Source organism: Dama dama, chromosome 25 (assembly GCF_033118175.1).
Source record: "Dama dama isolate Ldn47 chromosome 25, ASM3311817v1, whole genome shotgun sequence".
Classification (NCBI taxonomy): domain Eukaryota; kingdom Metazoa; phylum Chordata; class Mammalia; order Artiodactyla; family Cervidae; genus Dama; species Dama dama.
The window spans coordinates 25,059,080-25,084,374 of NC_083705.1; the positions used below are offsets into that span (position 1 = coordinate 25,059,080).

Here is a 25,295-nt window from a genome sequence, read left to right on the forward strand (position 1 = left end):
AGGTTTTTTTTAATCTCACAAAACTACTTAGCAAAGTTTACTTGTACCATCTCTATCTTTAAAGATTTAATTCAGCTTTCCCTCTTATTTCCCTGTCCTCCTATGAACTGCGTGCTGAGTTTTAGTCCCTTTTATAACCTTCACATTTCCCTATCTGTAAAACAGAAGGAATGGATTATACTACTAAGATCCTTTCTGATACTGATGTTTAATATACCTTGAATGCTATTCAGAATGAAGCCTTTATATAGTATAAGGCAGTGTATTTCAACTTCAGGAGGCCTTCCACAGATAGTACCCTTTTAATTTAAATAATTAAGACTAATCTGTTGTGCTTAAAATGAGTAAATTCACGTATCTCTTTATGCCCTTTGAAGGTTGGTTAGGCTCAGAAACTACCTTTTTAAACAGCCTCTGTAAGGTCATTACTAACAGTTCTCCATTCTTCCTCTTCTCCTTGAAATAAACACAAGTAGAACATATCTCACAGCTGCAAGAAAACCTGAGTTCCTTCCAAAACAAAGGTGATTGTATTGAAGTAAATTGTCTCTAAAACTCATTACACAGATTTAATTTATTAATAATAAGCACACTGTGAAAATCTACATTTGTACTAGATTTCAAGTTTACAGAGGAGCTTTTCACCATGGTGTTAGGATTTCCCATGACTACCCTTTGAATTCTATGAACAGTGAAGTAGGGAGTCTGGCTCATATGACTCTCTATTCATAGCTTCCCTTTGGCCCACAGGAATGAGCTGGTAGTTCCCTAAAGTAAATCAAAACAAGATATCCCTGGGAGACTTTTTTGTTAATGTACTCCTGGACACTATCCTGGGAACTGAGAGAAAACTCCTAGAGAGATAGAAATCTTCTAACAAAATATTTACATGAAAAGTGGCCAGTTTTCTTCCTTGGAATAGCAATCTGTAAAAATAAGTGCCACCATTTAAAAAGTAGCATGCCCTAGATGAACTGATTGGTGAGAATTTGGTGGTTCTCACCAAATAGTGGTGAAACATCAAACCTTAGGTAATGGGTGGAGCTTGGGTTAGATCTGCCTTTTACGGCGAAGTCAACTCTTTAGCTTAAATTCTTTTTCAACATAGTTATGTACTGTCTACACTTGGCTTAAACTAACAGTTCTATTATGGACTACTTTCAATGTACATGTACATATTCATGCATCAGAAGCCAATTTTCTTTAACTGTACCATTTAAAAGGTACATTTTGGGGTGCTAATGGACACTTCAACTTAAGTAATGGTATTGGTAAAGATCAAATTGCACTATTAGTCTTGGTAATACCACACTGGAACACACACTGCGTATATATGTATTATCCTAAGATAAAACTCTTTTCAGAATTTCATTACTTTTTATTATACACCAACTAGTTTATATTTTAGTTCTTTACAAAGAAAATGCTAAGAAAATTATAACCACATGTTATATGGTTTTAAAATCATAATTCCAGATTTTTTTACATATAAGATGGAATGGTCCAGCAGCTATGTCCACTGTCACAGACTTTAGTTCCATTCAATGATATGGCACATCCTGCAAAATTAACTAGTCACACACAAAAAAAGTCTCAATTACAGTAAAAATGTACACACAATAAAGGTAATTTACAATGACAAATAAGGAATGTAATTTATCTTGGCTGTGCTTCAGAAATTTAGGGTCAATAGCCTTAGTCAAGGCACAAAGCAGGAAGAGGTGAGCACAGCTGTTTCTAGAAGTGGGCAAGGTATGTACAATCACTGATGAGGTATGCATGCACGCAAAGGATTTAAAACTGCTCAGTCTTGCTAAGAAAACTGAACTGAGTTAAATGGAAATGCTGTGGCTTCCCCTTACTATTCACCTCTGGATCAAGTCCACAATCTTACTTCATCATATAGAAAATAAAATTGGCAAGGATCTGCAAAAGTAACTCACTATCTGGGTAAATGAAACAAAATGCTTCACTATTCCCAAATCTTGGTTGTGCCTCCTGACTAGAAGCATCTTGTAGACAAAGGAGTGTTTCACAAAATTGAAATGTCATTCAGGTGAAGGGACAAGACATATTCCACAGACACTTAAGATTTCAAACTTTCAAATGGCCCTTACAGCTGAACCATTGCTATGTTACAATAGCGAGGGTTCTGGGGATCCTTTAGCAGCAAATGCTGATTTAAAGGGCACGGGGTCTCTTCGGGTTGATTTGCTTGCTGGCTTGTTCTTCTTCTTGCAGAGCTGCACGAAAAGATTTCACTTTATCTTGGAAAAAGAAAAGAAGAAAGGAATAAGTTTCGCATTACATGCGATGCAGTATACAACTTTATGCATCCTATCAAATCATCTCTTACAGTATCAACTCAGGGTTTTTTCTTTTGTTCTTTGTGGTCCAGAAACTCGGAACTAAACATAGTGCTCAGGTATAGCAACAAATTCATAGATTCTGAGAAATGCTTGTGGGTTTTATTTGTTGTTATCCTCACAACAGATTTCTGTTCTATTTAGCATATTTTACAGTGTTCAATTTTAATTTCTTTGAATTCCTTTTTACAGTGTAAAGAGGCTATATATGTACGTAAAATAGTTATTTCTTCTCAAGAGTATTAGAAAATGTCTACTTTCAATTCCTATTTTACCTTTTAATCTATGAAGTTTTTTAAGTTCACTTGAATTTTTAAGACATGTCACTTTTTCCTTATTGGGGATTACAAAGGGTACGATGAAGAAGGGAGATTACAAAATATACATTTCTTGGTCTTACAATTCTGTCTTACTGTCTATCATGTACTAATTCAGATTCACACAGAGTAAGAAACAGGTAAGTAAAAATTGGAAGAGGCAAGTAACTGCTGTGTGAAGATGAGAAAGCTTTCTCCAACAGTGGTTCTCAGTTGGGGTGATTTCTGCTCCCCTCCCAGCGACAGCTGGTAGCATCTACAGACAGTTTTGATGGTCAGGCTGGGGTGGTGCTACCGTCACCTACTCAGTGCAGACCCAGGACAGCTGTAAGCCCTGCACGATGCACAGGAGAGGGCACCTTCCAATAGTTCCCCAACTTGTTAACAGTGCAGATTACGGCTTTCAAAAGAGAAAGATACAATGTTGGAATCTTGATTTCTTTCCCCTCTTCCTAAGTACAGTGATGTTGAAAAAGTTGATTTTTTTCTGAAATTTAGAAAGGAATATAAGGACTTCTGAATCTGATGCCTGCTAACATAATAGCTCTCAAATTTATATTAATATCAAAATTATATTTGGTAAATTTTTTTTCTAAGTAAGTACTGAATTATACAATATTTAGGTAGTAATTTCTTCAAAGTTTGGATATACTTAATATTTACATGAATCCTGAGAAAAGGACAGGAACTAAGCTGAAATCTACGTCTTGCAGTGAAAAAGAAATTAGGATGCATTGTGATCTGTCTCCTGAATAAAATGCATACAGAAAGCTGCTTGTACATTATGGTAATCTGCCATATGAAAAATGATCAAAACACGTTAAATCAAGGCTTGAATATGAAGAACATGAAAAACAGCAAACTTTAGAAATCCTACATCTGCACAAACAATTCTAAATTGGCAAAATGGTCACTGCTGACTCTACAGGATATGATTTCAAATAACTAACTTTACAAAGAACCTAGTTTAAAAAATTAAGCAGCTTGTTTAGTGCTAAAAAATCCAGCAACTTCAGTCTAGTTTCATGTTGCACTGCATGTACACACAAAGAAGCCTACTTGCATATAAATGAAGATAGCTAATTTGCCAAAGCCTAAGAAATCAGCACACACAACACGTGCTTATCTGAAGTCGCACAGATGAGCTTAGTAACTGTAAGTCAAGAAAGAAGATATGGCATGTGGGTAAGCCACATGCTTTCCTTATAAACAAAGCAGAAAGAGTAGCTGTTTGGAAGCTTCCCCTTCATTTTTTAAAACAAGAGTTCAAAGGAAAATCATGACAAGATATGCACAGAAAGGAGATGCAGGTAGGAGGTGATAGAAAAATGACCTGGAATAGATCTAAACCAAGGAAAATAATACTGAAAAGAATTGGCCTACCAAACCAAAGCTCTGCATGGGTATATAAAACTTAAAAACTTGTTAAAATATATTTTCCCTCTTTAATCATAAGATGTCTTTATCTTCTCCAAAGACTAAAACAAAAAAGATGACTAGAGAGCACTTAAAATACTTCATGCTTCATTTTCAGGAAAAAAAAAAACCCGGAATGGTGGGTTGGTCTTTACAACTCTAGAAAGATGCTAAACATGCCCAGAATTTTCACTTCAGATGTCTTCTTACAATATGAAATCCTCCCACTAATTACATACAAATATTAGGCAGATTTCAAATGATAAAATGAAAACAGAATTACCCCGCAATTCAGTTAAAATGTCTATTTTTTGCTCAAGAATAGCTTCAAGTTGCGTGGCGTATGAATCCACATCATAGTCTACTTCTTCAGTCATCTCTAGGAGAGCCTTTTCATCTTCTAACCATCGGATAGATTCCTAAAATGACCCACCCCCACAAAAAAAAATCCAGTAAGCCTCTTTATAAGACAGAAACCAATTTATAGATTTATCTTAAATATAATCAAACATACTCAAGACAGTATTCTCTGAAATATTTATAACCATAAAACATCTTTATTTACAGAATAAAATCAAGAAATATTTCTTTAAATTCAAATATAAACATGATAGGCATAAAAATAGTCCTATGTTTACTTTGAGCGGGGTTTGGGGAAGGGAATGAAGCAAACACATGAACAAGTGGGAATGAATCACACACACGCACGCCCATCCATGAGCAAAGTAACTCTCAAAGCCTCAGCTGTCCCTAAAACAATGGGTGTGATAAAACTTCTGGGCAATCTCAGGAGGCCTATGGGAGACTATAACTGAAATTAACATCCAGTTGGGCCTCACAGAGGTTGGGCAAAGAGGTAATCATAAATTCGAAACACTAGCTCTTCAAAATTATTGACTGTAAGGAAACACTGGATATCTCCCATTTTTTTGGCGGCACTGTGTAGCCTGTAGAATCTTAAGAGTTCCCTGACAAGGGACTGAACCTGGGCCCTCAGCAGTGAAAGTGCAGAACCTAACCACTGGACCACCAACGAATTCCCAAGAAAGCCCATTTTAGAAGAGTCAAATGAACCACTAAGTAAAAACTAATTACTACTATTTGTAAGTGCTTTAACGAAACCACCATTAACTCAGTTTAGATATATGAAACTGATAAATTTCATTTTCTCACAATGCCACGAACCATAGATTATTAACAAGGTCAGATCATTTTAAATTAGAGTTAGGGGATATAAATATGAACATTTTCTAGCTTTTTACAGCACACACAGTTTCACTTTTCCGAACATCAATGCAATTTAATGACCAGTTCAGTTCAGTCACTCAGTCCTGTCCGACTCTTTGCGACCCCGTGAATTGCAGCACGCCAGGCCTCCCTGTCCATCACCAGCTTCCAGAATCTACCAAAACCATGTCCTTCGAGTAGGTGATGCCATCCAGCCATCTCATCCTCTGTCGTCCCCTTCTCCTGCCCCTAATCCTTCCCAGCATTAGGGTCTTGAAAGCCTCACTTAACTGAGTTTTGTTGTTTAGTCATGTCTGACTCTTCTGCAACCCCATGAACTGTAGCCTGCCAGCCTCCTCTGTCTATGGAATTTCTCAGGCAAGAATACTGGAGTGCATTACCATTTCCTTCCAGGTATCTTCCTGACCCAGCATCTCCTCGTTTGGCAAGGGGGCTCTTTACCACTGAGCCACCAGGGGATCCTGTTATTTTCTTAAAATTACAAGTGTCCTTTTTGATTTAATCTAAAAACTTAGGGCTCTTAAGAGAGCCTCATAATAAGGGTTTGACTTTAACAGTTTTAATCATTGTGTATCCAACTCTACAATTATAAATAGTTCTTCTATTTTTGAGCCCTTCATCCAAGGGTGTGATTTGCCTAGAGTTGAGGAATGTTAATATTTGTTTACAGATAAAGATTTCTTCAATATCAGAGAAAGATATACAGGTTAATAGGACAAAGGATTTATAGTACTGTGGGAAGGGAGTGGGGTTCAGGAGCAAGTCGACCGTGAAGTCTCCATAAAGATGTTCAAATAGGTATCACCCTCCAGAATATTTTCTTGTTTAAGAAAGAGGGGAGGTTCATATAGTAAAAGGTTTTATAAATAGGCTGAACACACAATAGGATAAATACCTAAGGAGTTATAGCTATATGAAGGGATATATTCCCCCTCATTCATCTGGGACTGACAGCTCAGTCAGCGCAGTAACTCTCCTGAAATAACCTTCCTTTTCTGCAAACACTAACTCTTTCTCAACTGCTCTGACACCCTTTAGAAGAGTTTTCCAACTGTCTACCATGAAGAAACAGGTAAAGGAGGGCAGAAGATCAACTCCTCTAAAAATAGACAACTAACAAAAGCAAATAAAGTGGGAGAATAGTAAAAATCAACCACATCTTTTTACCACAGTTGCAAAGAAAGTTTGTTTGTAGTCATCATTCATTCTATTCAAAATTTACTGTCATATGCCCTACAAACACACATATGCATAAATATAAACAAGCACTTTTTTAGATTAGTGTGACATTCAAAAGTCATTTAGTAGTTAATTTTTCTAGAAAAACATGTGATTAAGGATTCTGCCATACTTCACCTGGAATACTGCCCTGTGATCTTCTACAACTTGTTCTTCCATTTCTACCATTTGTGAGACAGCTTCATGGAAAGTAAACAATTGTGGGGATACCTCTTCTTCCTTAAAACAAAAAGTTTAAAAACTATGACATAAGTTTATATTTTAAATTTTATAATAAAAAAGTGATTTTTCTATGTCATTTACAAAAATGCAACTGAGAAACTGAAGAAGCCTGAATGTTAAAGACAAACAATAAAAAACAAAAGGCAAAACCAGAATTTCTTTTCACGGGTCAAAATTATTTAACATTCAGTAAGACAACTCAAACGTATCAGTTAGAGACAGTTTTCACTTAGCCCAAGTTTTACTACAGAATAACTCTAAAAAAGCAGTCTCTTTCAGGAGTGCAACTTTTCAAAAGTACATTTATAACAGGTTATAAATATACTGAAATATTTCTTCAGCATTGTTTACTTTCACTAACAACTCATATATATGTCTTAAATTTCTTTTCAGTACAAGAAGCAAAATGTTGAGTTTTAAGTTCATTCAATGTTCATTTAAAGTAACATGTCAGTATAACAGAGACGTAAATATTACATCCTTCATGACTGTGACTATCAAACTGGTATTCTGAAGGTCTTAACTCTTACTAAATTTAAACCCTGAATTGCACTACATAATTTACTGTTTTTTTTTTTTTTTTTTAACAGCAGTTTTAATGGACAATTCACAACTCTACTTCATCCACAAATGCCTACAAATGTATATATCATATATTTTGGTCCTATACCAAGTCAAACTTCTCCAGCTTTGTTTTCTTTTTTGAGCTTCCTTTCCAACTCTAGTATCTAATGATTTATTTCCTCAAAACGCAGCCACAATGATAGAGAAGTTCACTTAAAATTGTTTTGTAAAATGTCAGTGCGAAAGCAACATTTTTCAAACAAAATACGCAATTCTAAATATATGGGTGTATCTTGGTTAAATTAAATATTGTAAGTAGACATTTGACTCTTTCATCAATACGCTACCATCCCTATAAGTTTATATAATCACGTTAGCTAAAGAATTTTTTATTTTCTCTTTACAAAAAGAGCCATCTATCTGTTTTTTTTTTTTTTTTTGGTATATGAAAATTTATTACTATCGTGCTTTCATCATCAAAATTTATGATCTTGGTCTTTCCTTCTTGCCTTTGTATAAAGCCAAAAGAGAGACATTGGCTACTTTGACAACCTTAAAGCGGACTCCAGGAATGTCACCAACAGCATGACCTTTGCGACCAAATCCAGCAACCAGAACTTCATCATTTTCCTCAATAAAATTCAAGCAACCATCATTGGGTACAAAAGCAGTGATTTTTTTGCCATTCTTGATTAGCTGAACCCTGACACACTTCCTGATGGCAGAATTTGGCTGTTTGGCTTCAACTCCTACTTTTTCCAGCACAATTCCCTTGGCGTGAGAAGCGCCACCAAAAGGGTTGGCCTTCAGGGCTGTGCCCAAATGGGCCTTCTTGTACTGTTTATCATGCCACTTCTGGTCTTGTCGGTGGCTACGGAGCTTCCTGGCAGTACGAAGACCGCGACACTTGCCCATCCTGCCGGCACCACGGGCCTGAGCGAAAGACCATCTATCTGTTTTTAATCAAGACATGCAGGCATGATTCTCTCATATTCTTTCTGGTAAATCCACAATCAAAAACCTTTACTTATTTTATCTGCCCACCTCCCTGCCAAGCCCAGAACATCCTGTCTTTCCTTTGCTTCAAGATACTATGCAAATTCCTATCACTTCCATGCAGTCCACGCAGAGTACTTTTTTATCTGTACAACTACTTTCAGAATTCTAATGCACTTGATTATCCTCTTGTCTGTCTACTGTATTACTTTTATCTCCAGAGTATGTCCTAGACACGATTCCATTTTACCTACCTTGTTAAAATTTAATATAGCAGTAAGAATATGTAACACATGCATCAATACTTAACTGAAGGCTAATGCTGAACTATCTCGAGATAGTTCCTTGGGGAAAGCAAAGTTGAAAGAAATTCACACTCTCTCATACGTGGAGAAAGTTGCAAGAACCCATAATGTCATGCTTAAAAAGTGTCTAGATCAGTTCTAGTGACCTAGCCAAGCTCTCCAAATTAAGGTTCCACAGAGACCCAACAGATACAAGAATAAAATGAGAGAGAGAGATGCTGTAGGGAGTGCCTATCTCATTTTGGTTTTTCGTATCTTTGGAGGCACCATATGTAGGAGCAAGGCAGGGTTTGCTCTAAGGATTTCAAAAGCAAATACATTCTCTTTCAAAGCTTTTGGGGCACAGAGGATAGACTAACACCAGGATTTCATTTTTAGTTATTTATTATCTATGGTTCAAAGTTGAGAACTCTTATTTAAACCAGGTTTCTTAACTTCTGCATCACAGACATTTTGTGGGGGTTTGTGGGGGGAGAATGTCCCTGTGCATTGTATGATATTGAGCATCATCCCCTGCCTGAACCCACAAGATCTTAGCAACACCATCCCACTTGGGATGACCAAAGATGTCTCCATACATTTTTCCCTGGAGAGGGGCCAAGTCATTCCTGGTTGAGAACTGCTGCTGCATTAAGTCCTGCTTTATTAATAGGAAGTATTTTGGAACATGATAACAAAATTAGTATGTCCATTTTTTACTCTAGAATATTTGGACTTTAAAATATCTGCTGGAAAGTATTAACACATTAAACTTATACTGTTTTCAAAGAATATCTTATTGCAGCAGGCAATAAATTTAGCTGACATAAGATTCACTCTGGAATGAGAAAGACCCAGACTTCAATCCTGCCTGGCTTCAACACTTATTACTTAATCTTTTAGAAAATGTGAGGATTATGTCAGTTAATAAAATGCTTAGCAAATATGTGTCATGAGGTAATAAGAAACTAATAAATGCTATCTTTTATCATTATAAGAAAATGCCACTATAGGATTATCAGTGGGAAAAGTGATACAAAACTATACAGATAATACATTTAAAAAATGAAGTTAAATAACTACGTGAAAATATCTGTGCTTTTTTGTTATTTTTTAATACATCTTTGCTCTTATGCATTATTATTTTTAAGCAACAGGGGAATCAAAAATTTTAAATAATGAAATGTGACCAAACATTCAAAAATACAGAAAATAGTTAGGTGTAACAAATGTCAGATATTTTTCATTTTTGATATTGTTCCTGAGTCCTTTTAGTATATATCCATGTGTCTAAAGTTAATCTTGTTTCTAAGCTTTATGTATAGGATATGTTGCATGTACAATTCTCAAACTTGTCTGTTTCCTGTATTACTTTAAAAATTCCCTGATTTTAGGTGCTTCCCTGGTGGCTCACTGGTAATGAATCCGCCTGCCAATGCAGGAGACACGGGTTCAATCCCTGATGCAGGAAGATCCCACATCCCACAGAGCAACAAAGCCAGTGAGCCACAACTATCAAGTCTGTGCTCTACAGCCCAGAAGCCAGAACTTCTGAGCCCACATGCCCTAAAGCCTGTACACTGCAATGAGAAGCCTGTGCAACTCAACTAGTGAGTAGCTCCCGCTCACCGAAACTGGAGAAAAGCCCGTACAGCAACGAAGACCCAGCATAGCTAAAAATAAGTCCCCAAATTTTAGTCAGTATAAAATCTGGAAAAAAGAATAGTTAGATCAGGGGTCAGTGAACTTTAGTACATATTTTGGGCTTGTGAGCCATATGGTCATTGTCGCCTCTGTTCTTAGTGAGCACGGTCATACTTCAACAAACTTGATTTGTAAAAATAGATGGCAGGCCCATAGGCTTTAGTTGATTGATTCCTGATTTAGAGGACAGTTTTCACTTATTCTGGTATGTATGACACAACTAAGATTAGATAATTACAACGATATTACATCACTTACATTCTGTTCACAAAGAAGTTTTAGATCATCCCTCTGAGGGGAACTGCCCACACCCCACTGTGCCTCTAAGTCATCAATCTGATTTGGGGGATGGTGCATTATTGGACGGACGTCGCCAGCAGCAGTTGGATCCACAGTCAGTTCTTTAACCCTATAAAGACATAAGAGGTATCTTTAATTAACAAAGACTCATGAGGGACAAGAAATATCAACCTATTTAATATAAAAGCAATTCAATTAACATATTAATATTGATGATGTCAGCTTTCCAGATCAAATCTAACTGAAATCTGTGGAAATATTATTAAAGGTATGCAGAGATATTAAACTTCAGGAACTTACTTAGGTACAGCTTTATAATTACTTCAAATATAATTACTGTGCATAACAAATTGAGAATCAAAGTATGCTGATTCAGAATTTCAAAATAAATAAGAGACATCTGTTACAGTTAAAAATGTTAACAACAGTACTTAGATTAATAAATGCATCATTGTCAAAAATCAGTCATTTTTTTTGGCTGCACTGCCTGGCAGGTGGGATCTCAGCTCTCCAACCAGAGATCGAAACCATGCACTCTGGAGTGGAGCACAGTCTTAACTCCTGGACCACCAGGGAAGTCCTCCAAAAATCAAACAGTTTAATATACTTTGCAGATTTTTGGTAGTTATAAGGCTCAATTAAAATACCTACACATGAAATATTTCTAATCCATAAAGATCAGAAGCTGTAAAGTTTTATCATTAAAAAAAGTTTACCCCCTTACACTTAAATTTACACATTTGGAAGAGGGTACACTTTACCACTGGGCCACTAAGGAAGCCCCCAAATGTCCATTTTTTAAGTCAAGAGGATCCCTGTGATTTCCTTGCAGAAAGAATGTAAACTTTTCCTTTTAAATAAGACAGTCTATCCTTCAATAAGAAATATGCAAAGATGACATCATCCTTAAAAATATGAGAGGGGAAAAGGAAGCCTGAATTCTAAATCAACATTTTAAAGCAAATAAACGAATAAAGTATGTAAAAATTAAGATCATGCAGTATAACCACCACCTGTCAAACAAAATGAAAATGAAAAATAAAATGGCTCGGGACAAAAGAAGTATATGCCATGAAAGTAAATGCTATGAAACATTTATATATAGCACCTTCCAAAAGAAACTACTGAAACAAACACTGTATGCATAGAATAAAGTAGACCTGGCAACCGAAGGAGAAAAGTCGTCATACTCGTAAGAAGGAGAGAGGTCAGGGCGGCTGCCGCTGCCCTGTGAGAAGGGGATGTCTGACGGGCTAATTCCAAACTCCTTCACTCTGCAGCACCACAACAGCGACAGATTAAAAGAAAACGCTCTTGTAAAGGCAGGAATGCACATTTCAAGTTTTCATTTATTACCAATTTGCTAGAAAAGGGTCTTAAAAATAATTAAAGTTAACAGGTTTTTGAACCCCTCTGTTCTATTGATTCCCTACTCCATAATTCTTCCTTTTCCTATGATCTTTTATAGAAGTGTAACTAGACCATCAACTAAATTTGAAATGCCTTGTATTAAGCTACATGACCACTCGTGTCTAATTTTCTTCTGTAGTCAATACCATGAGTATTTTATTAGCATTAATGAATCCTCAACAGTCTTGCAGTCTTTTCAAACAGGACGGAAGGGAATTAAAGTCCTAATGGCATACAATCTTAATAATGAATTAACTTCTTTCCTATGCACCTAGAATGTATCTGTTATGAAGCAACTTTGGAACAAACTGAAAAAACAGTCACTCAAATAATTTTCTGTGTTTGGTGATTCAGATGATGAACCATGGCAAAGAAAATCCTTTAGCAATGGAATTTTAATTGTTTTTGCCAATGTCTCTAACAGGTATATTAACCAAAGCATGGGTTTTCTGAACCAACTTTTTTGAGTTCCTATATCCTCTATGGGCCAATCTCACTTCATAATCGTAGGCAATATTTATTAATTACTTTCTATCAGCAGATAGCATAATTAGTATTTCTTAGACATTATTTAACCATTACAACAAAGTTGTGATATTACCACCATTTTACTGATAAGAAATTGGTTCAGAGCAATAAAGTACCTTACCCAGGTTCATTCAGTGAGAATGTAGCATAACTGAGGTTCAAACCTGGCTGAGTACAAATTTTACGTTTGAACATTTCAATATATACCAACCATATTCTGTTTTTCTCATTACTTCTCAAGTTTAACTAAATGAAATTACTGTTTATACACATCAAAAATAGTCACATAGATAAAACTAGTAAAGTCTTATACTTAGAATCTTTCTTTGACCTTTTGGTAACGTCTGCTCTCAAAGGTTCAATATCACATGCACTGCCCTTTTTCCTTTATAGTTACTTTGGAAAGCTTATTTACATACATGCTGACAAACCCAAATTTCTAATACTGACTTAATCACTTTTTTACTCCCAACCCCATTACTTATCTTATTCTTTCAGAATATCCTCATTTAGGTACCCTTTTAGCCCCTAACCACACATTTTCCCTCTATTCAAAGCTCTCTTACCCAACCTGAACTATACTATATGCAGGAACTATACTCCTCAAATGAGCTATCAAAGGAGATTGAAAATCTTTATTCCTAAAGATATGGAAATAAAAGACAGAATTGTTTGTCCCAGATGGTTAGTAATGTTGCAAATGAATCACATTACATGATAATAAATTAAAATATTTTACTTGGGTCTAAATGAACCAGAGGAATGATCAAATACAGAAGTCTGAAGATATGAGGGTTTTAATTCTACAACAGGACTATAACACTAAGCTGTTCCTCATCTCTCCCATGAACAATTCTGAAATAAGGAACATTTTAAATTAGTGATAAAAACCCTACAATACCAAAAATGTTCACTATAAAGAATTATTAAAGGTTCATAGCTAGGATTTTATAATTCAAAGTTTAAAAGGGATTAAGTTTAAAAATAAAATTCTATTATATTTTTAAAGAAATTATTTTTCATCTTTTGGCAAAAGGTAAGTTTATACTTTCTAACAGTTTCTACTGATGATTTTTTAAAATCTCTTAAACTGAAAGCAAAATACAAAAGAACAAAGGGTGTTCTCATTTATGTGAAGTTCAAATACAGCTACCTATATTGTTCAAAGACACATTCATAGGTAGTAAAACTATTTTTAAAAAGGGAGAAAGAAAGAAAACTGAGCAATTTATTCCAAAATCAGGATAATGGATTGAGATTAATGGATTTAGGCATGTTATTCAGGATTTGTGATCAGAAAGGGACACATGGGGAATTTTCTGGGGGGACTGGAAATGTTCTATTTCCTGGTGTAATGACCAGAATTTACACTTTGTAAGTATTCATTACTTTACACTATGTAATGTGTGAAGTATTCATTTACTACATTATGTTTGGGTACTTTCCTATATGCATATATATTTAACATCTTAATGAAAGATTAAAGAAAAAATCTCAGTAGTGACTAAAACAAAAAAACAGTACAAATACTTATGTTTAGCAAAATCAAAAGACTCGCCACACCAGAAATGTAACACAAAGAGGAATTTTATCTTTAGGTTAAAATCACAAATGCAGTATGTGATAACAGAAATTTAAAACTATATAAATAGTCATTTAAAACAAGAGCAATGGGAACAAATTGCTTTAACGGTGTATAACGCTTTCTGTCCTCTCATTTGTAATAATCCAACTGTCTATGAAAAGTTTGTAACAGTATTTTCATAAATAATAAAATGTAACCCATATAGATGGAGAAGGAAATGGCAACCCACTCCAGTGTTCTTGCCTGGAGAATCCCAGGGATGGGGAAGCCTGGTGGGCTGCCGTCTATGGGGTCGCACAGAGTCAGACACGACTGAAGCGACTTAGCAGCAGCAGCAGCAACCCATATAGAACACCACAAAGAACGGTGCCATCACTACTAAATCCCTAGATTCCCCACGTATAACATTTAACATTATCAGAAATAATTTTTTAGCATATAGCAAAATAACTTAATAAATACAAACTGGTGCCTGATACTCACTCCCTTTTGAGTCTTAACATAATGAGAACTAACACTACAATATATAACTTGCTTAAATGGAAAAATGTATCATGTTCTTGAGTAAGACCAATTCTACTAAAAATATAACTGTCTTCTCAAGTTACTCAACACATTTCTAATTATTTTTATTTTTAGGATGTGATAAAATGATTTTAAATATCATTTCAACAAATATGCAAAAAATTTTTTGAAAATGGAAAGAATAATGTAATAAGATTTACCCTGTAAGATATTAAATCAAATCATATACTGTTCTATTCCTTTCAAATTTAAAAATAACCATATCTCATACCTATTTGCATATCTTAATGTATTGAGGGTATTTTCACAGGATGCCATTCCTGGAGATATTGTAGCAATCTATGGGGGAAAAGTGCAAAGATAAAGAAAATGTTATAGATGACAGTAATATTGACACATGGCTCCTTAAGGTCTAATCTTAATATGGTCATCCAAAGAAAAGAAACTCTGAGATAATTCAGTATCTCACACCCATAATCATATAGTAATTATAAACTCCAGTTAAAATATAAACAGCTCTAACAGCACCACAAAATGATCAAACATCAGGCAGAAAATGGAGGTCAACACCTCAAAGAAGGGAGTAACACTGAGTGTCTGACTGCCCCTCTTTTTGATAAATTCTTTTTTGCTTAAGGGCAAACTGTGCTGCTGTCACATAGGACAACTAAAACTTCAAAAAAAACCTGGAGTTTCACTAGTTAAGAAGGACAGTTTGGACGTGGGCACCATAGTAGCTGGGAAGTGAAGTTTGTCCCAGAAGAGAAGTAACCACAGAGGGAGAAACTCATGTGTATGTGTGTGTGTGTATGTGTGTATGTATATTCATATATATATACACACATGAGTACTCTACCCAAATACACACATTACCCGAATCTCTGCCTGACCCCCAAACTGGAGTACACAGGCTGACTATAAGAAACATAGCGAAGTCTAAAAGAACTAAACAGAGATTTCAAGGTCAGTTGCTGCTCACAGCAGGGGAGACAAGAGTTTGGAGTTCAGCTAAGTTAACTTTCTAAGTTAACTAAAATAACAGTAACAACAACAAACCAATAATCTTCAGAAGAACATAACAGAATCCAGAGTGTCTATAAGATATTCAATCATAATGAAAATTATATAATCCAAAATTCTAGATATATGAAGAAAGACAGAAGTGTGACCAATATGTAAGAAAAACAGAAAGCAATGGAAACCAATCTCAAGAGGACTCAGATGTTGTAATTAGTAGAATGCATGAATGTATTATAACAGCAATACAATCCTATCAGACTGGCAGGGACCACAATTTTAAGTTTCACTGTATCACAGTAGAAGACTTTAAATGCTACTAATGTATTTCATAAATTTCCCACAGATGTTGTATAATTATTCATTTAGGATTAAGACAAAACAAACATAAACTTACCATGCAGGTACGAGAGTTTTCACCTATGAATGAATCTCTTAACACCTGAGTGAGTTTACTTGCTCGGAAAGGAGTATGAGGTTTATTTCTACCTAAGGCTCTGATGCACTCCTGAAAATTAAGAAAGCAAATTTCACAGATTATGCTTCTTATAAAGATTAACCTTATCGAACGTATTTAAAAGATCTCTTACAATAACCCTAACATTTAAAATCTGATCAGCTCTGAAAATTCTATCAAGAGGTCTACAGCATAGTAAAAATGTTCTCATAAATCATTATTCAAGAAAATGAAATTTGGGAAATAAAAATACCAGAAACAAACCCCAAAAAACAATCTAACCAAAAGACTACTTTGTTAACTCCAAAAGATTCTGCTGGAGACTATGATTGGTGTTTAGAAGTGACAGGCAGTAGGATATAACTGTTGTTCAGTTGCTAAGTCATGTCTGACTTGTGATCCCATGGGCTGCAGCACACCAGAATTCCCTATCCCTCACTATCTCCCAGAGGTTGCTTAGCTTCATGTACATTGAGTCGCTGTTGCTATCAAATCATCTCATCCTCTGCCACCCTATTCTCCTTTTGCCTTCAATCTTTCCCAGCATCAGTCTTTTCCAATGAGTCGGCTCTTTGCATCAGGTAGCCAAAGTATTGGAGCTTCAGCTTCAGGATCAGTCCTTGCAATGAATATTCAGGGTTGATTTCCTTTAGGATTGACTGGTCTGATCTCCTTGCTGTCCATGGTTCTCAAGAGTCTTCTCTAGCACCACAGTTCAAAAGCATCAATTCTTCAGTGCTCAGCCTTCTTTATGGTTCAACTCTCACATCCACACATGACTACTGGTTTGACTATAGTCAAACCATAGCTTTGGCTTTATGGACCTTTGTCAGCGAAATGATGTCTCTGCTTTTTAATACGCTATCTAGATTTGTCATAGCTTTGTTAAACTTTTTTTTTTTTTTTTAAACTTTTTCCATAAAAGAAAAAACAGAATATTTTCTTTTCTTTGTAAGCCAAGGGAGATATATAATATTGGCCTAACTTTCTGAAAGCCATTCCACATTTTTCAGAGAAACTTTCTTAGCTCAGTCTTGTGGTTCCTTGCTCTCCATCAAGAAAAAAGACTGATTAATGGTTAAGGCTCCCTAGAATCTCCCTAAATAACCTGTCAACTATTTGGAAGTGGCCTGCCAACTAACAGATCTTTTAACTACCCTAAAAAGAATAAATAATATGTATAAAGAAAATTTCTGGAAACAATAAAAATCTGTAACTGCAAACATAAACAACTAAATTTTGATAATCTCTCGTACTTACTAGAAAAAACAAACACTATCATTTTGTAACTGAGTAAACAAAGTTAAAGTCCAAAGTAAGAGACTTGTCACAATTAAAAGGACTTTATTTACCTTGAGTGCTAAAAGGCTTTTATTAATTTCAGCACCTTCAAGCCTAGTTTGCCTGTCTGCACTGGAAGTATCAGCTCCTCTTTCATTTCCAGCCAAATCAATGAGAGAAAACTTGCCATGTAGTTTTCCTTTCCTCCTAAGGATAATCTGAAACACTGCATGGCTCCGAGATGAATGTGCATTTGCAGATGTTTGACCGGATGTTCTACAATGTAATTAAGAACATTTTGATATGTAAAAAGTTTAATTTGTGCAAGTCACAATATTTTCATTAAAAATAGAAACAAAAAACTATCCCGTTTTTATTATTTAAATACAAAAGAGCTATTGTGAACTAACAACACAAACATAATGAGATTAATGAATTTAACCTGGCACACTTCATAAAGTCTTGATGAACAATGATTTTTACTTTCAAGATACACTGAATAACAATCTTGCTTTGCTCTCAAGTTATAATCAAAGTATCTAAAATTGATCATCAGATTGTTTCTCTTTATTAAAATGAGTTACCTGCAACTGTTGCCTATGTCAATGAGTTTTAGTACATCTTCAACACATTTGACCTCCCGTTCCTGTAATCCCACCACTTGAACCTGCTGTTTTCCATCTTCAAGCACTCTTAATTTTGTTTTTCTATTTAGCAAGTCAAACACCTAAAAAAAAAAAAAAAAAAAAGTTTGAAAATAAGAACAGTTCTATAAAAATGAGTCATTCAGATTCTAAAAAATTATTTCAGAGAATCGTAATAATTGTTATTAGAATAATAATGATTGATATTGAAGTTAAAGAATTTCAAAGGGAATTTAGAAAAACTCTCATACACAAAACTTCAAAATAATATTCTAAATTAATATAGCAATTATGTGGTGGCACCAACTGTCCAACAATGTGAATGTACTCAATTCTGGTGAACTTCTACACTAAAAAAGTTAAAATGGTAAATTTTATGTTATGTATTTTTAAACAACAATTTAAAAAGCTTACAAAAATTAGTTTAAAATTTCAACTTACCTTACCACTATAAATTTCAAAAAAGGTTGCATACACTTGAAGTTCCAACTTCTTATAGTTTGGCTTCTTTAGCATTAAAAATACATCCCGAGCTGCCAATAATTTCATATGGAGAAAATTTGTCAAGATGCAAAAAAATTGTTTTTTAAAAGAAATTAAAATTTTCTATTTTCAGAGGAATCAGTTTATGCTTACCTAGAATGATAGTATCAATAATAAAAATGAAGACTCAAGTGGATACTAACTTTACAAAAAATAGCAACAGTTTGTCTACACTGTCAGTTTAGAAGTCACTCTCCTTCATATTCAAGAAAAGAATGCTACTACTTCTCTTTATAAATAGCATAAAATTATAGGTGGTCATAATAAGAGTACTTTCATAATTATAACAAATGGGAACTTTTCACAAAGCCGCTATTCAACAATACTAAGCTCCAACAATGTGTCAGATTACAACACACACACAATCAAGATTTCTGACCCCAAAGCAAAGCTCTTTCCAAAGCAGTCCGATAATCTAAAACTGACAAAATACGTAGTAAGTGCAGCATTAATTACCCTTAAAATTCTGTACAGTACCTCCAAATCTTTTTCCAAACCACCTGAATAATATTCAGGAAGAATGTTATAAATGATACCCAAAAAGGAGTTACCTGCTAATGCATAAATTCCTTTAGAACAATCTTGGTTCTTTCCTGAAAAGTCACCTCCCATTGTCTATATGTTAAAAAGAAAAAAGAATTTAGGTCTTACAATTAAGGTATAAGAAAAATAAACCAGCTTCCTATCAGGATGTAACTAACGAATTACTTACATGAGTCTTTCCACTTCCAGTCTGCCCATAAGCAAAGCATGTAGCCATTCCCCTCTCAAATATAGTTTCCACTAGTGGTCTAGCTGTAAACCTTAAAAATAAAATGCAGCGGTCAAAATGTACAGTTGATATTTTAATTAAATAAGTAATAAAACTAGTATCTAGTGTTATTAATAAACAAATCTTACACCAAAATTTTTAACAAACCAGTAGGTTCAACTCTAAGACCACAACTGAACTCACTGATTTAAAATTTAAATGTCCATGTCCTAAAATTGCTTAAAGCTCTTTAACGCATATCTTCAAGCAATACTTCCATGACAAAAAATGGCCACAAAAAAAAAAAAAATGGCCACAATAATTAATAACTGCCAGGGGAAAAAAACATGATAGTAGCTGAGCTAAAGACATATATATTAATAGAAGACAATAGGAAAGTTTTAAAAAATAACAACAAAATATGGTAATATCAGCCAGACAAGTGGGACATACATGAAAACCAAAACAAAAAACCCCAACCCAAACTCAAAAATGTATCAAAGGTTTCAACAGAAACAGAATCAAGACTGGTAATCTCAAAAAAGAAAAGCTAGAGGGAGAAAAAAGTACAAAAACATTATCTTAACAAGTATAAAACTGGTAAAAATTTTCCTGGATGTGAATAAGCAAATATAAACAATGCTTGTAAGACAATGAATTCTGAACTGATAGTCTTGATTCAGGAAAAGGATCCCCAAATATTATAAATAAGTAACTATAAATGATCTTTATATAAGACAATGAATTCTGAATTGACAGTCCTGATTCAGGAAAAGGATGCCCAGTATTATGTATTGGTATAATCACTGCTGGGGTCAAGATTAAAAAGGTAAGGAAGGACAAAAAAATACTTCATTGAGCAGTGCTCTAAAATGCATGATACAAAACAAATGGGTTTTTTACACAGGCTTCAAAAGAACATATGTGAACACTTTATATAGCTCTATCGATTTTTTCAAAGGCACAACTGGAGAAAGTATAGAACAAAAGAAGGAGAAAAAAGTTCTAATCAAACAGAATTAGAAATGAGTCTGAAGAGTGATAGGACAAAAAAAAAAAGCCTAATTCCTCAATCCACAGAAGTTAAGGATAAGAGGGGACAGAACTAATATTGGTAAAATTAAGAAGCATAAATACAAGGTGAAACAAAAATGTTTACTAAATCTAGCACATACACAGAAACACACGTTTATAATGATCTCTTGAAAATGATTATAAAAGTCAGACAGATATATTTATGAGACAGTAGTGGAAGGACACAAGGGAGTGAGTGAGAAGGAGAGGACTCAGCTCTCAGAAAGGTAAAAAATATACAATTTACAATTCCCTTTTAAAACAAATTCTTCACAATACCTCTATCTAGCATTCACATACTCTTTAATTTTGTCCTGTTTCTTTAGAGCTGAACTCGCAGTTTACTGGCTTAAGACCAGAGGAGTTGATCTTAACAGGATCTCATTTATCATAACTTGCTAGCATTCTCACTAATTAATTTTGTTTTCCAGTCAAATTTATAAGATAAAAGGGCAATGAAGCATAGCATTCAAGTGACTGCCAAGACCATTTAATATAGACTGAAATAACAATGCTGCTAAAATTGACCTGTTAAATAATGAGAAGTAAATGTTTATAAACTATGTATGAAAATCTAAATTTGGATAAAAATGTAGGACATCAATGCATAATACACAAGTTTGAATTATTTGTAGGTTAAATATGCAAACACGTAAGAATTTCATGCTAAAACTATTTCAAAGCTTAAATATGATAAACTAGGCAAATGCACGTAGATTTCAGAACTTTTTTTCCTTAAGTGGTCAATAAAGATTTAGACAAATAAGTGTCTGATGTATAACAGTTATTTTAAATTTCTTTGAAATACTGCAGATATTAAAAAGGAAAAATAACCACATCCCATCTCTAGAGGCATAGAAAATGTTGTCTAGAAACTTCTTATCCATACATATGGTGTGTTACATAGTGTATAAGTTAATTGGTAATGAAAACTGATTTGGGGAGCATTAAAGAAAACAAGTATTACTATTTATTATTGTGTTTATTAAATATTCTTATTTGTTTAAACTAAGGGGGTAAAAAAAAGAATATTGCACCTCTGGAGAGAGATGCCAAGATCAATATAAGTTTCAGGGTGATGGTGAACACCCTGAACATAGAATAAGAACAAATTATGATTTACAACAAATTTACCTACCTGTAAACCATTTCATTAGGAGCTGAGTCATCAAAGGCATAATCAAAACGAAATGTTTGGTTTTCTAGGTACCTTGTTAAATCTACTTTTTGTTTTGGTTCATGTACCATCACAACATCTTTACTAGGGATTGTGATTACATCAAGATCTTTCATTTGAGTTTCTAAAAGAATAAATAAAAAAGTCAATGGCCAGTAATTTTCACATCATTTGAGTTAATGAACAAAAATTATTTTAAGTAGTAAGAATTTAGATAAAAGTAGTAACCCTGTAAAAATAAACATCCCATAAACATGCCATTCAAATAGAATATTTCAACAAAGTTAAAAAAATCAAGATTTCCGTAAAGCCAGGAAAGGCAGCCTTACAGCAATAACACAACAGCCCTAACCACAGAAATCTGCCTAATGCTTATATACAAATGAAATGATTTACACTTAACTCTTCCAAATCAATTTGATTTCTGGTATTATCAAAATAAACTGCAAACAGGACAAAAATCGACCTTTGATTAGAGCTCAACAAACATACCTTTTTTATTGAGTGGTCGTTTTCTTACACAAACACATATCCTGTGTTCATCAATCTAGAAATAAAATAATTTTTCCAGTTATTATCAGTGAATTATAAAACACTGAAAAATTAATTATGTGATATTTCTAAGGTTTTAGAAATTTATGCACAGCAAAAATAGGATATGTAATACACAAATTTTAAGAATCATCAGACACAATTATTTTAAAAATTCAAAGTATAATGGAAACTTGCTGATTGTGTCATTTGGTAAACCTCTAGGAAATAACTTTGCAGATGACACTACTACTCTTGATAGCAACAGGTTCACATTAAGAAGCCACCTTATTCAAGTCAAGATGGGCTGTATACAACAAAAGTCAAATTTCCTATCAGACTGAACTGGAGGGAAAGCTGTTGGCAAAGATAACTAGCTGTAGACAAGAAACAGCATTATCAGAAGATTATTAGGCAAAATAATTTGAACAATTTCATAATGTGCCAATTAATTAGACATAAATATTTTTTCATAAAACTTATGTTCCCAATGTTTGTCTTGTAATGATATTTAATATAAAGTAGAAATTTGCAAAGTATGGCCTAAAAACCCAACCCAAGTCACTACTGAAGTTTTTCTGAAACAGCCATACCCATTCATTTATGTATTGTCTATGGCTGCTTTTCATACTACAAAGTCAGAATTGAGAAGTTGTAACACAGAAAATATGGTTCACAAAGCCAAAAATATCAGGCCCTTTTCAGAAAAAGTTCTGCAAACACTGCTGTAAAGTCTGAGCTCAGATGTAAGTGAAACAAATGGAGGGGCAACAAGAACTAAAATACATGAGATCAGATGTTATGAACCACTGTTAAATCACATATAATACATCTGCCTAAAATAAACATATTTTGTGTACCCAATACATTCCATGTATGCTAGGTCAGATGTATTATTTTTCACAAATACAAACTACAAAAGTATTCCCTGTCTAGTAAACTCTCATTTTTTTTTTTTTTTTTTTGATGTGGACCACTTTAAAGTCTTTATTGAATTTGTTACAATACTGTTTCCGTTTCATGTTTTGGATTTTGGCCGCCAGGCTTGTGGGTTCTTGGCTCCCCAACCAGGGATTGAACCTGCGCCCCCTGCACTGGGGAACAAAGTCTTAACCACTGGACTGCCAGGGATGTCCCTAAATTCTCATTCTTTAATAGGAAAGGAATGCATAATAAGACATTTTTTAAGCACTAGAGTTTTGTTTTACAGCAGTCCTCAACAATCATTACTCACTGTTAAAAGCCAAAATAAACATTTAAAAAAAATTAATTAGCAGTAAGCTGGAATGATGGTGGGATCCACAGCCCAAGTCAAGAGGAAATAAACTTGGAATTGAGATGCAAGTATAAGTGATGGTTGCTTAGCAAAGTCCTTGGTAGGGCAGAGCAACAGTCAAGGATGATGTCAGAAGACCCAAGCTGCTTTCTGACCATCATTTATGTAAATTCCAAGTTATTTCCTCTTGTCTTGGGCTGTCGATCCAACCATCATTCCCACTTACTACTAATTAACTTTTTATTTAAACTTGAGCAAACTTTGGGACATAGTGGAGGACAGGGATGCCAGGTGTGCTGCAGTCCATGGGGTCGCAAAGAGTCAGACACGATTTAGTGACCGAATGACCACCACCAAGGGCTTGAAGGCTTTGCTGTGAAACAGGTACCTCTGTGAGAAGCATGTCTAATATATCAATTATGGGAATTAAGAGTAAATGTGGGTAGTTTGTCTCTTTTTTTGGCTGCACTGAGTGGCTTGTGGGATCTTAGTTTTCTGACCAAAGATTGAACCTAGGCCCTCAGTTTGGAGTCCTAACCATTAAGTCACCAGGGAATTCTCAATGGTTTCTTGATTTTCTTCTTAAAATATGGAGAAGGAACACCCATAAAAAGAGAAAAAAGTTACAGAGCTAAATACAATATTAATTTAGGGGGTATCAAACATATATTTATTCACAGCATAAAAAGTTCCAGGGCAATCATTTACAAAGAATCTTACAGGATCTGCTGTTGTTAACGGTCTATAATCCAAACTTCCTCTAAAGTCTCTGATCATACACATAATTTCATAATTTGGGTTTGTAGCATCAACATCCTGTAAGAAGACAGAGAATTCATCATTTATTATAATTACAATAAAGTAGCATTTGTTGCATTTATACATGGTTTGAAAATTAAAATTAAAGTAATAAATTATGTCACTAGTAATAGCCAAGCCCAAATTCAAAGCAGAGATGTGATATAGTTTCAGAGTTCAAGATCAGTAACTGCCCAGAAATCACTTTTATTTTAAAAACATAATTCTGTTAGTCTACGTGCAATCTGTTAACTCCAAGCCATATATTGCTTATTAAACCCACCCTTGTATTATTTCAAATGTTATACACATACCTTAATTATCCTAGAAAATTAAGCAAGAGAAAGTACTCATCCTAAACATCAAAAAAAAAAAAAACCTCTAGAAAAGCTGAAATTCTTAGAAAAATGCATTTAATCAGATTTTTATTTCCAATTCCTAATTCAATGTTTCAGGAAAATAGAACTATGGATTCACTTATATTCATTTCCTATTTTTACTGAGTCTGTAAAAAAAAAAAACTAAAGCCTGGTATAAAACAGTTCCGAATCAACAGGATATAGGATTTAAAGGAACTGGAAGCCAAGACAATTTTTTAAATCTTTAAAATTCAAATTATTGAATGCTAATAGCAATTTACTTTTTTGCTTCAAAATTGAGAAAATTCAGATTAAGACACAAATAGCAAGAGCTAACAGCCTCTCCTAGCCAGGCCATGAGTATAAATTATTAAATATTTCAAGTCAGTTTTTTTCCCCATGTATTTTATTGCACATTTGCTTCGAGTACAACTCAATTTCAAAACTGTTAATGTCACTACTCTCAATTAACCTTATTGGGAAATAACACCAACTATATCAATTAAGAAGAAGAATGTAAACAGTTCAGATAAAAATATTATGAAGTACCCACAGGAGACACCAGGTGGCATCTGTGCTAAGCATCAGTAGACAACAGCTTGTTTATTTCAAAACCCAACTGGTCACTCTCAGGTCACTTTCAGATATAAGCTGCTTTACTGAGGTTGAGTATTATATTGATT

At 34.3% G+C, this 25,295-nt stretch overlaps 2 protein-coding genes across 4 annotated transcripts in view; both read right to left on the reverse strand.

Moving 5' to 3' along the window:
• Positions 1–556: 556 nt before the first annotated feature.
• KIF2A (kinesin family member 2A) overlaps positions 557–25,295 on the reverse strand; it is a 70,652-nt gene continuing 45,913 nt past the window's right edge. For all 3 annotated transcript variants that reach the window (XM_061129715.1, XM_061129713.1, XM_061129712.1), the window contains exons 7-20: positions 24,176–24,271; positions 22,141–22,195; positions 21,610–21,772; positions 19,359–19,449; positions 19,198–19,261; positions 18,545–18,636; positions 18,044–18,186; positions 17,531–17,735; positions 16,119–16,229; positions 14,976–15,043; positions 10,615–10,765; positions 6,704–6,805; positions 4,383–4,518; positions 557–2,267 (exon numbers count right to left, since the gene is read on the reverse strand). In XM_061129715.1, the coding sequence (XP_060985698.1) occupies positions 2,182–2,267; positions 4,383–4,518; positions 6,704–6,805; positions 10,615–10,765; positions 14,976–15,043; positions 16,119–16,229; positions 17,531–17,735; positions 18,044–18,186; positions 18,545–18,636; positions 19,198–19,261; positions 19,359–19,449; positions 21,610–21,772; positions 22,141–22,195; positions 24,176–24,271 (1,563 nt within the window). In that variant the 3' untranslated portion in view covers positions 557–2,181. The remainder of the gene's footprint in view (positions 2,268–4,382; positions 4,519–6,703; positions 6,806–10,614; positions 10,766–14,975; positions 15,044–16,118; positions 16,230–17,530; positions 17,736–18,043; positions 18,187–18,544; positions 18,637–19,197; positions 19,262–19,358; positions 19,450–21,609; positions 21,773–22,140; positions 22,196–24,175; positions 24,272–25,295) is intronic.
• LOC133046749 (small ribosomal subunit protein uS12-like) lies at positions 7,796–8,302 on the reverse strand. Its single transcript, XM_061129719.1, has one exon. The coding sequence runs from the start codon at positions 8,285–8,287 to the stop codon at positions 7,856–7,858; it is 432 nt and encodes a 143-aa protein (XP_060985702.1). The 5' UTR covers positions 8,288–8,302; the 3' UTR covers positions 7,796–7,855.

What these genes read in the sequence shown, in the direction of transcription:
- LOC133046749 (XM_061129719.1), bottom strand. Translation starts at nt 8,287, where the DNA reads ATGGGCAAGTGTCGCGGTCTTCGTACTGCCAGGAAGCTCCGTAGCCAC.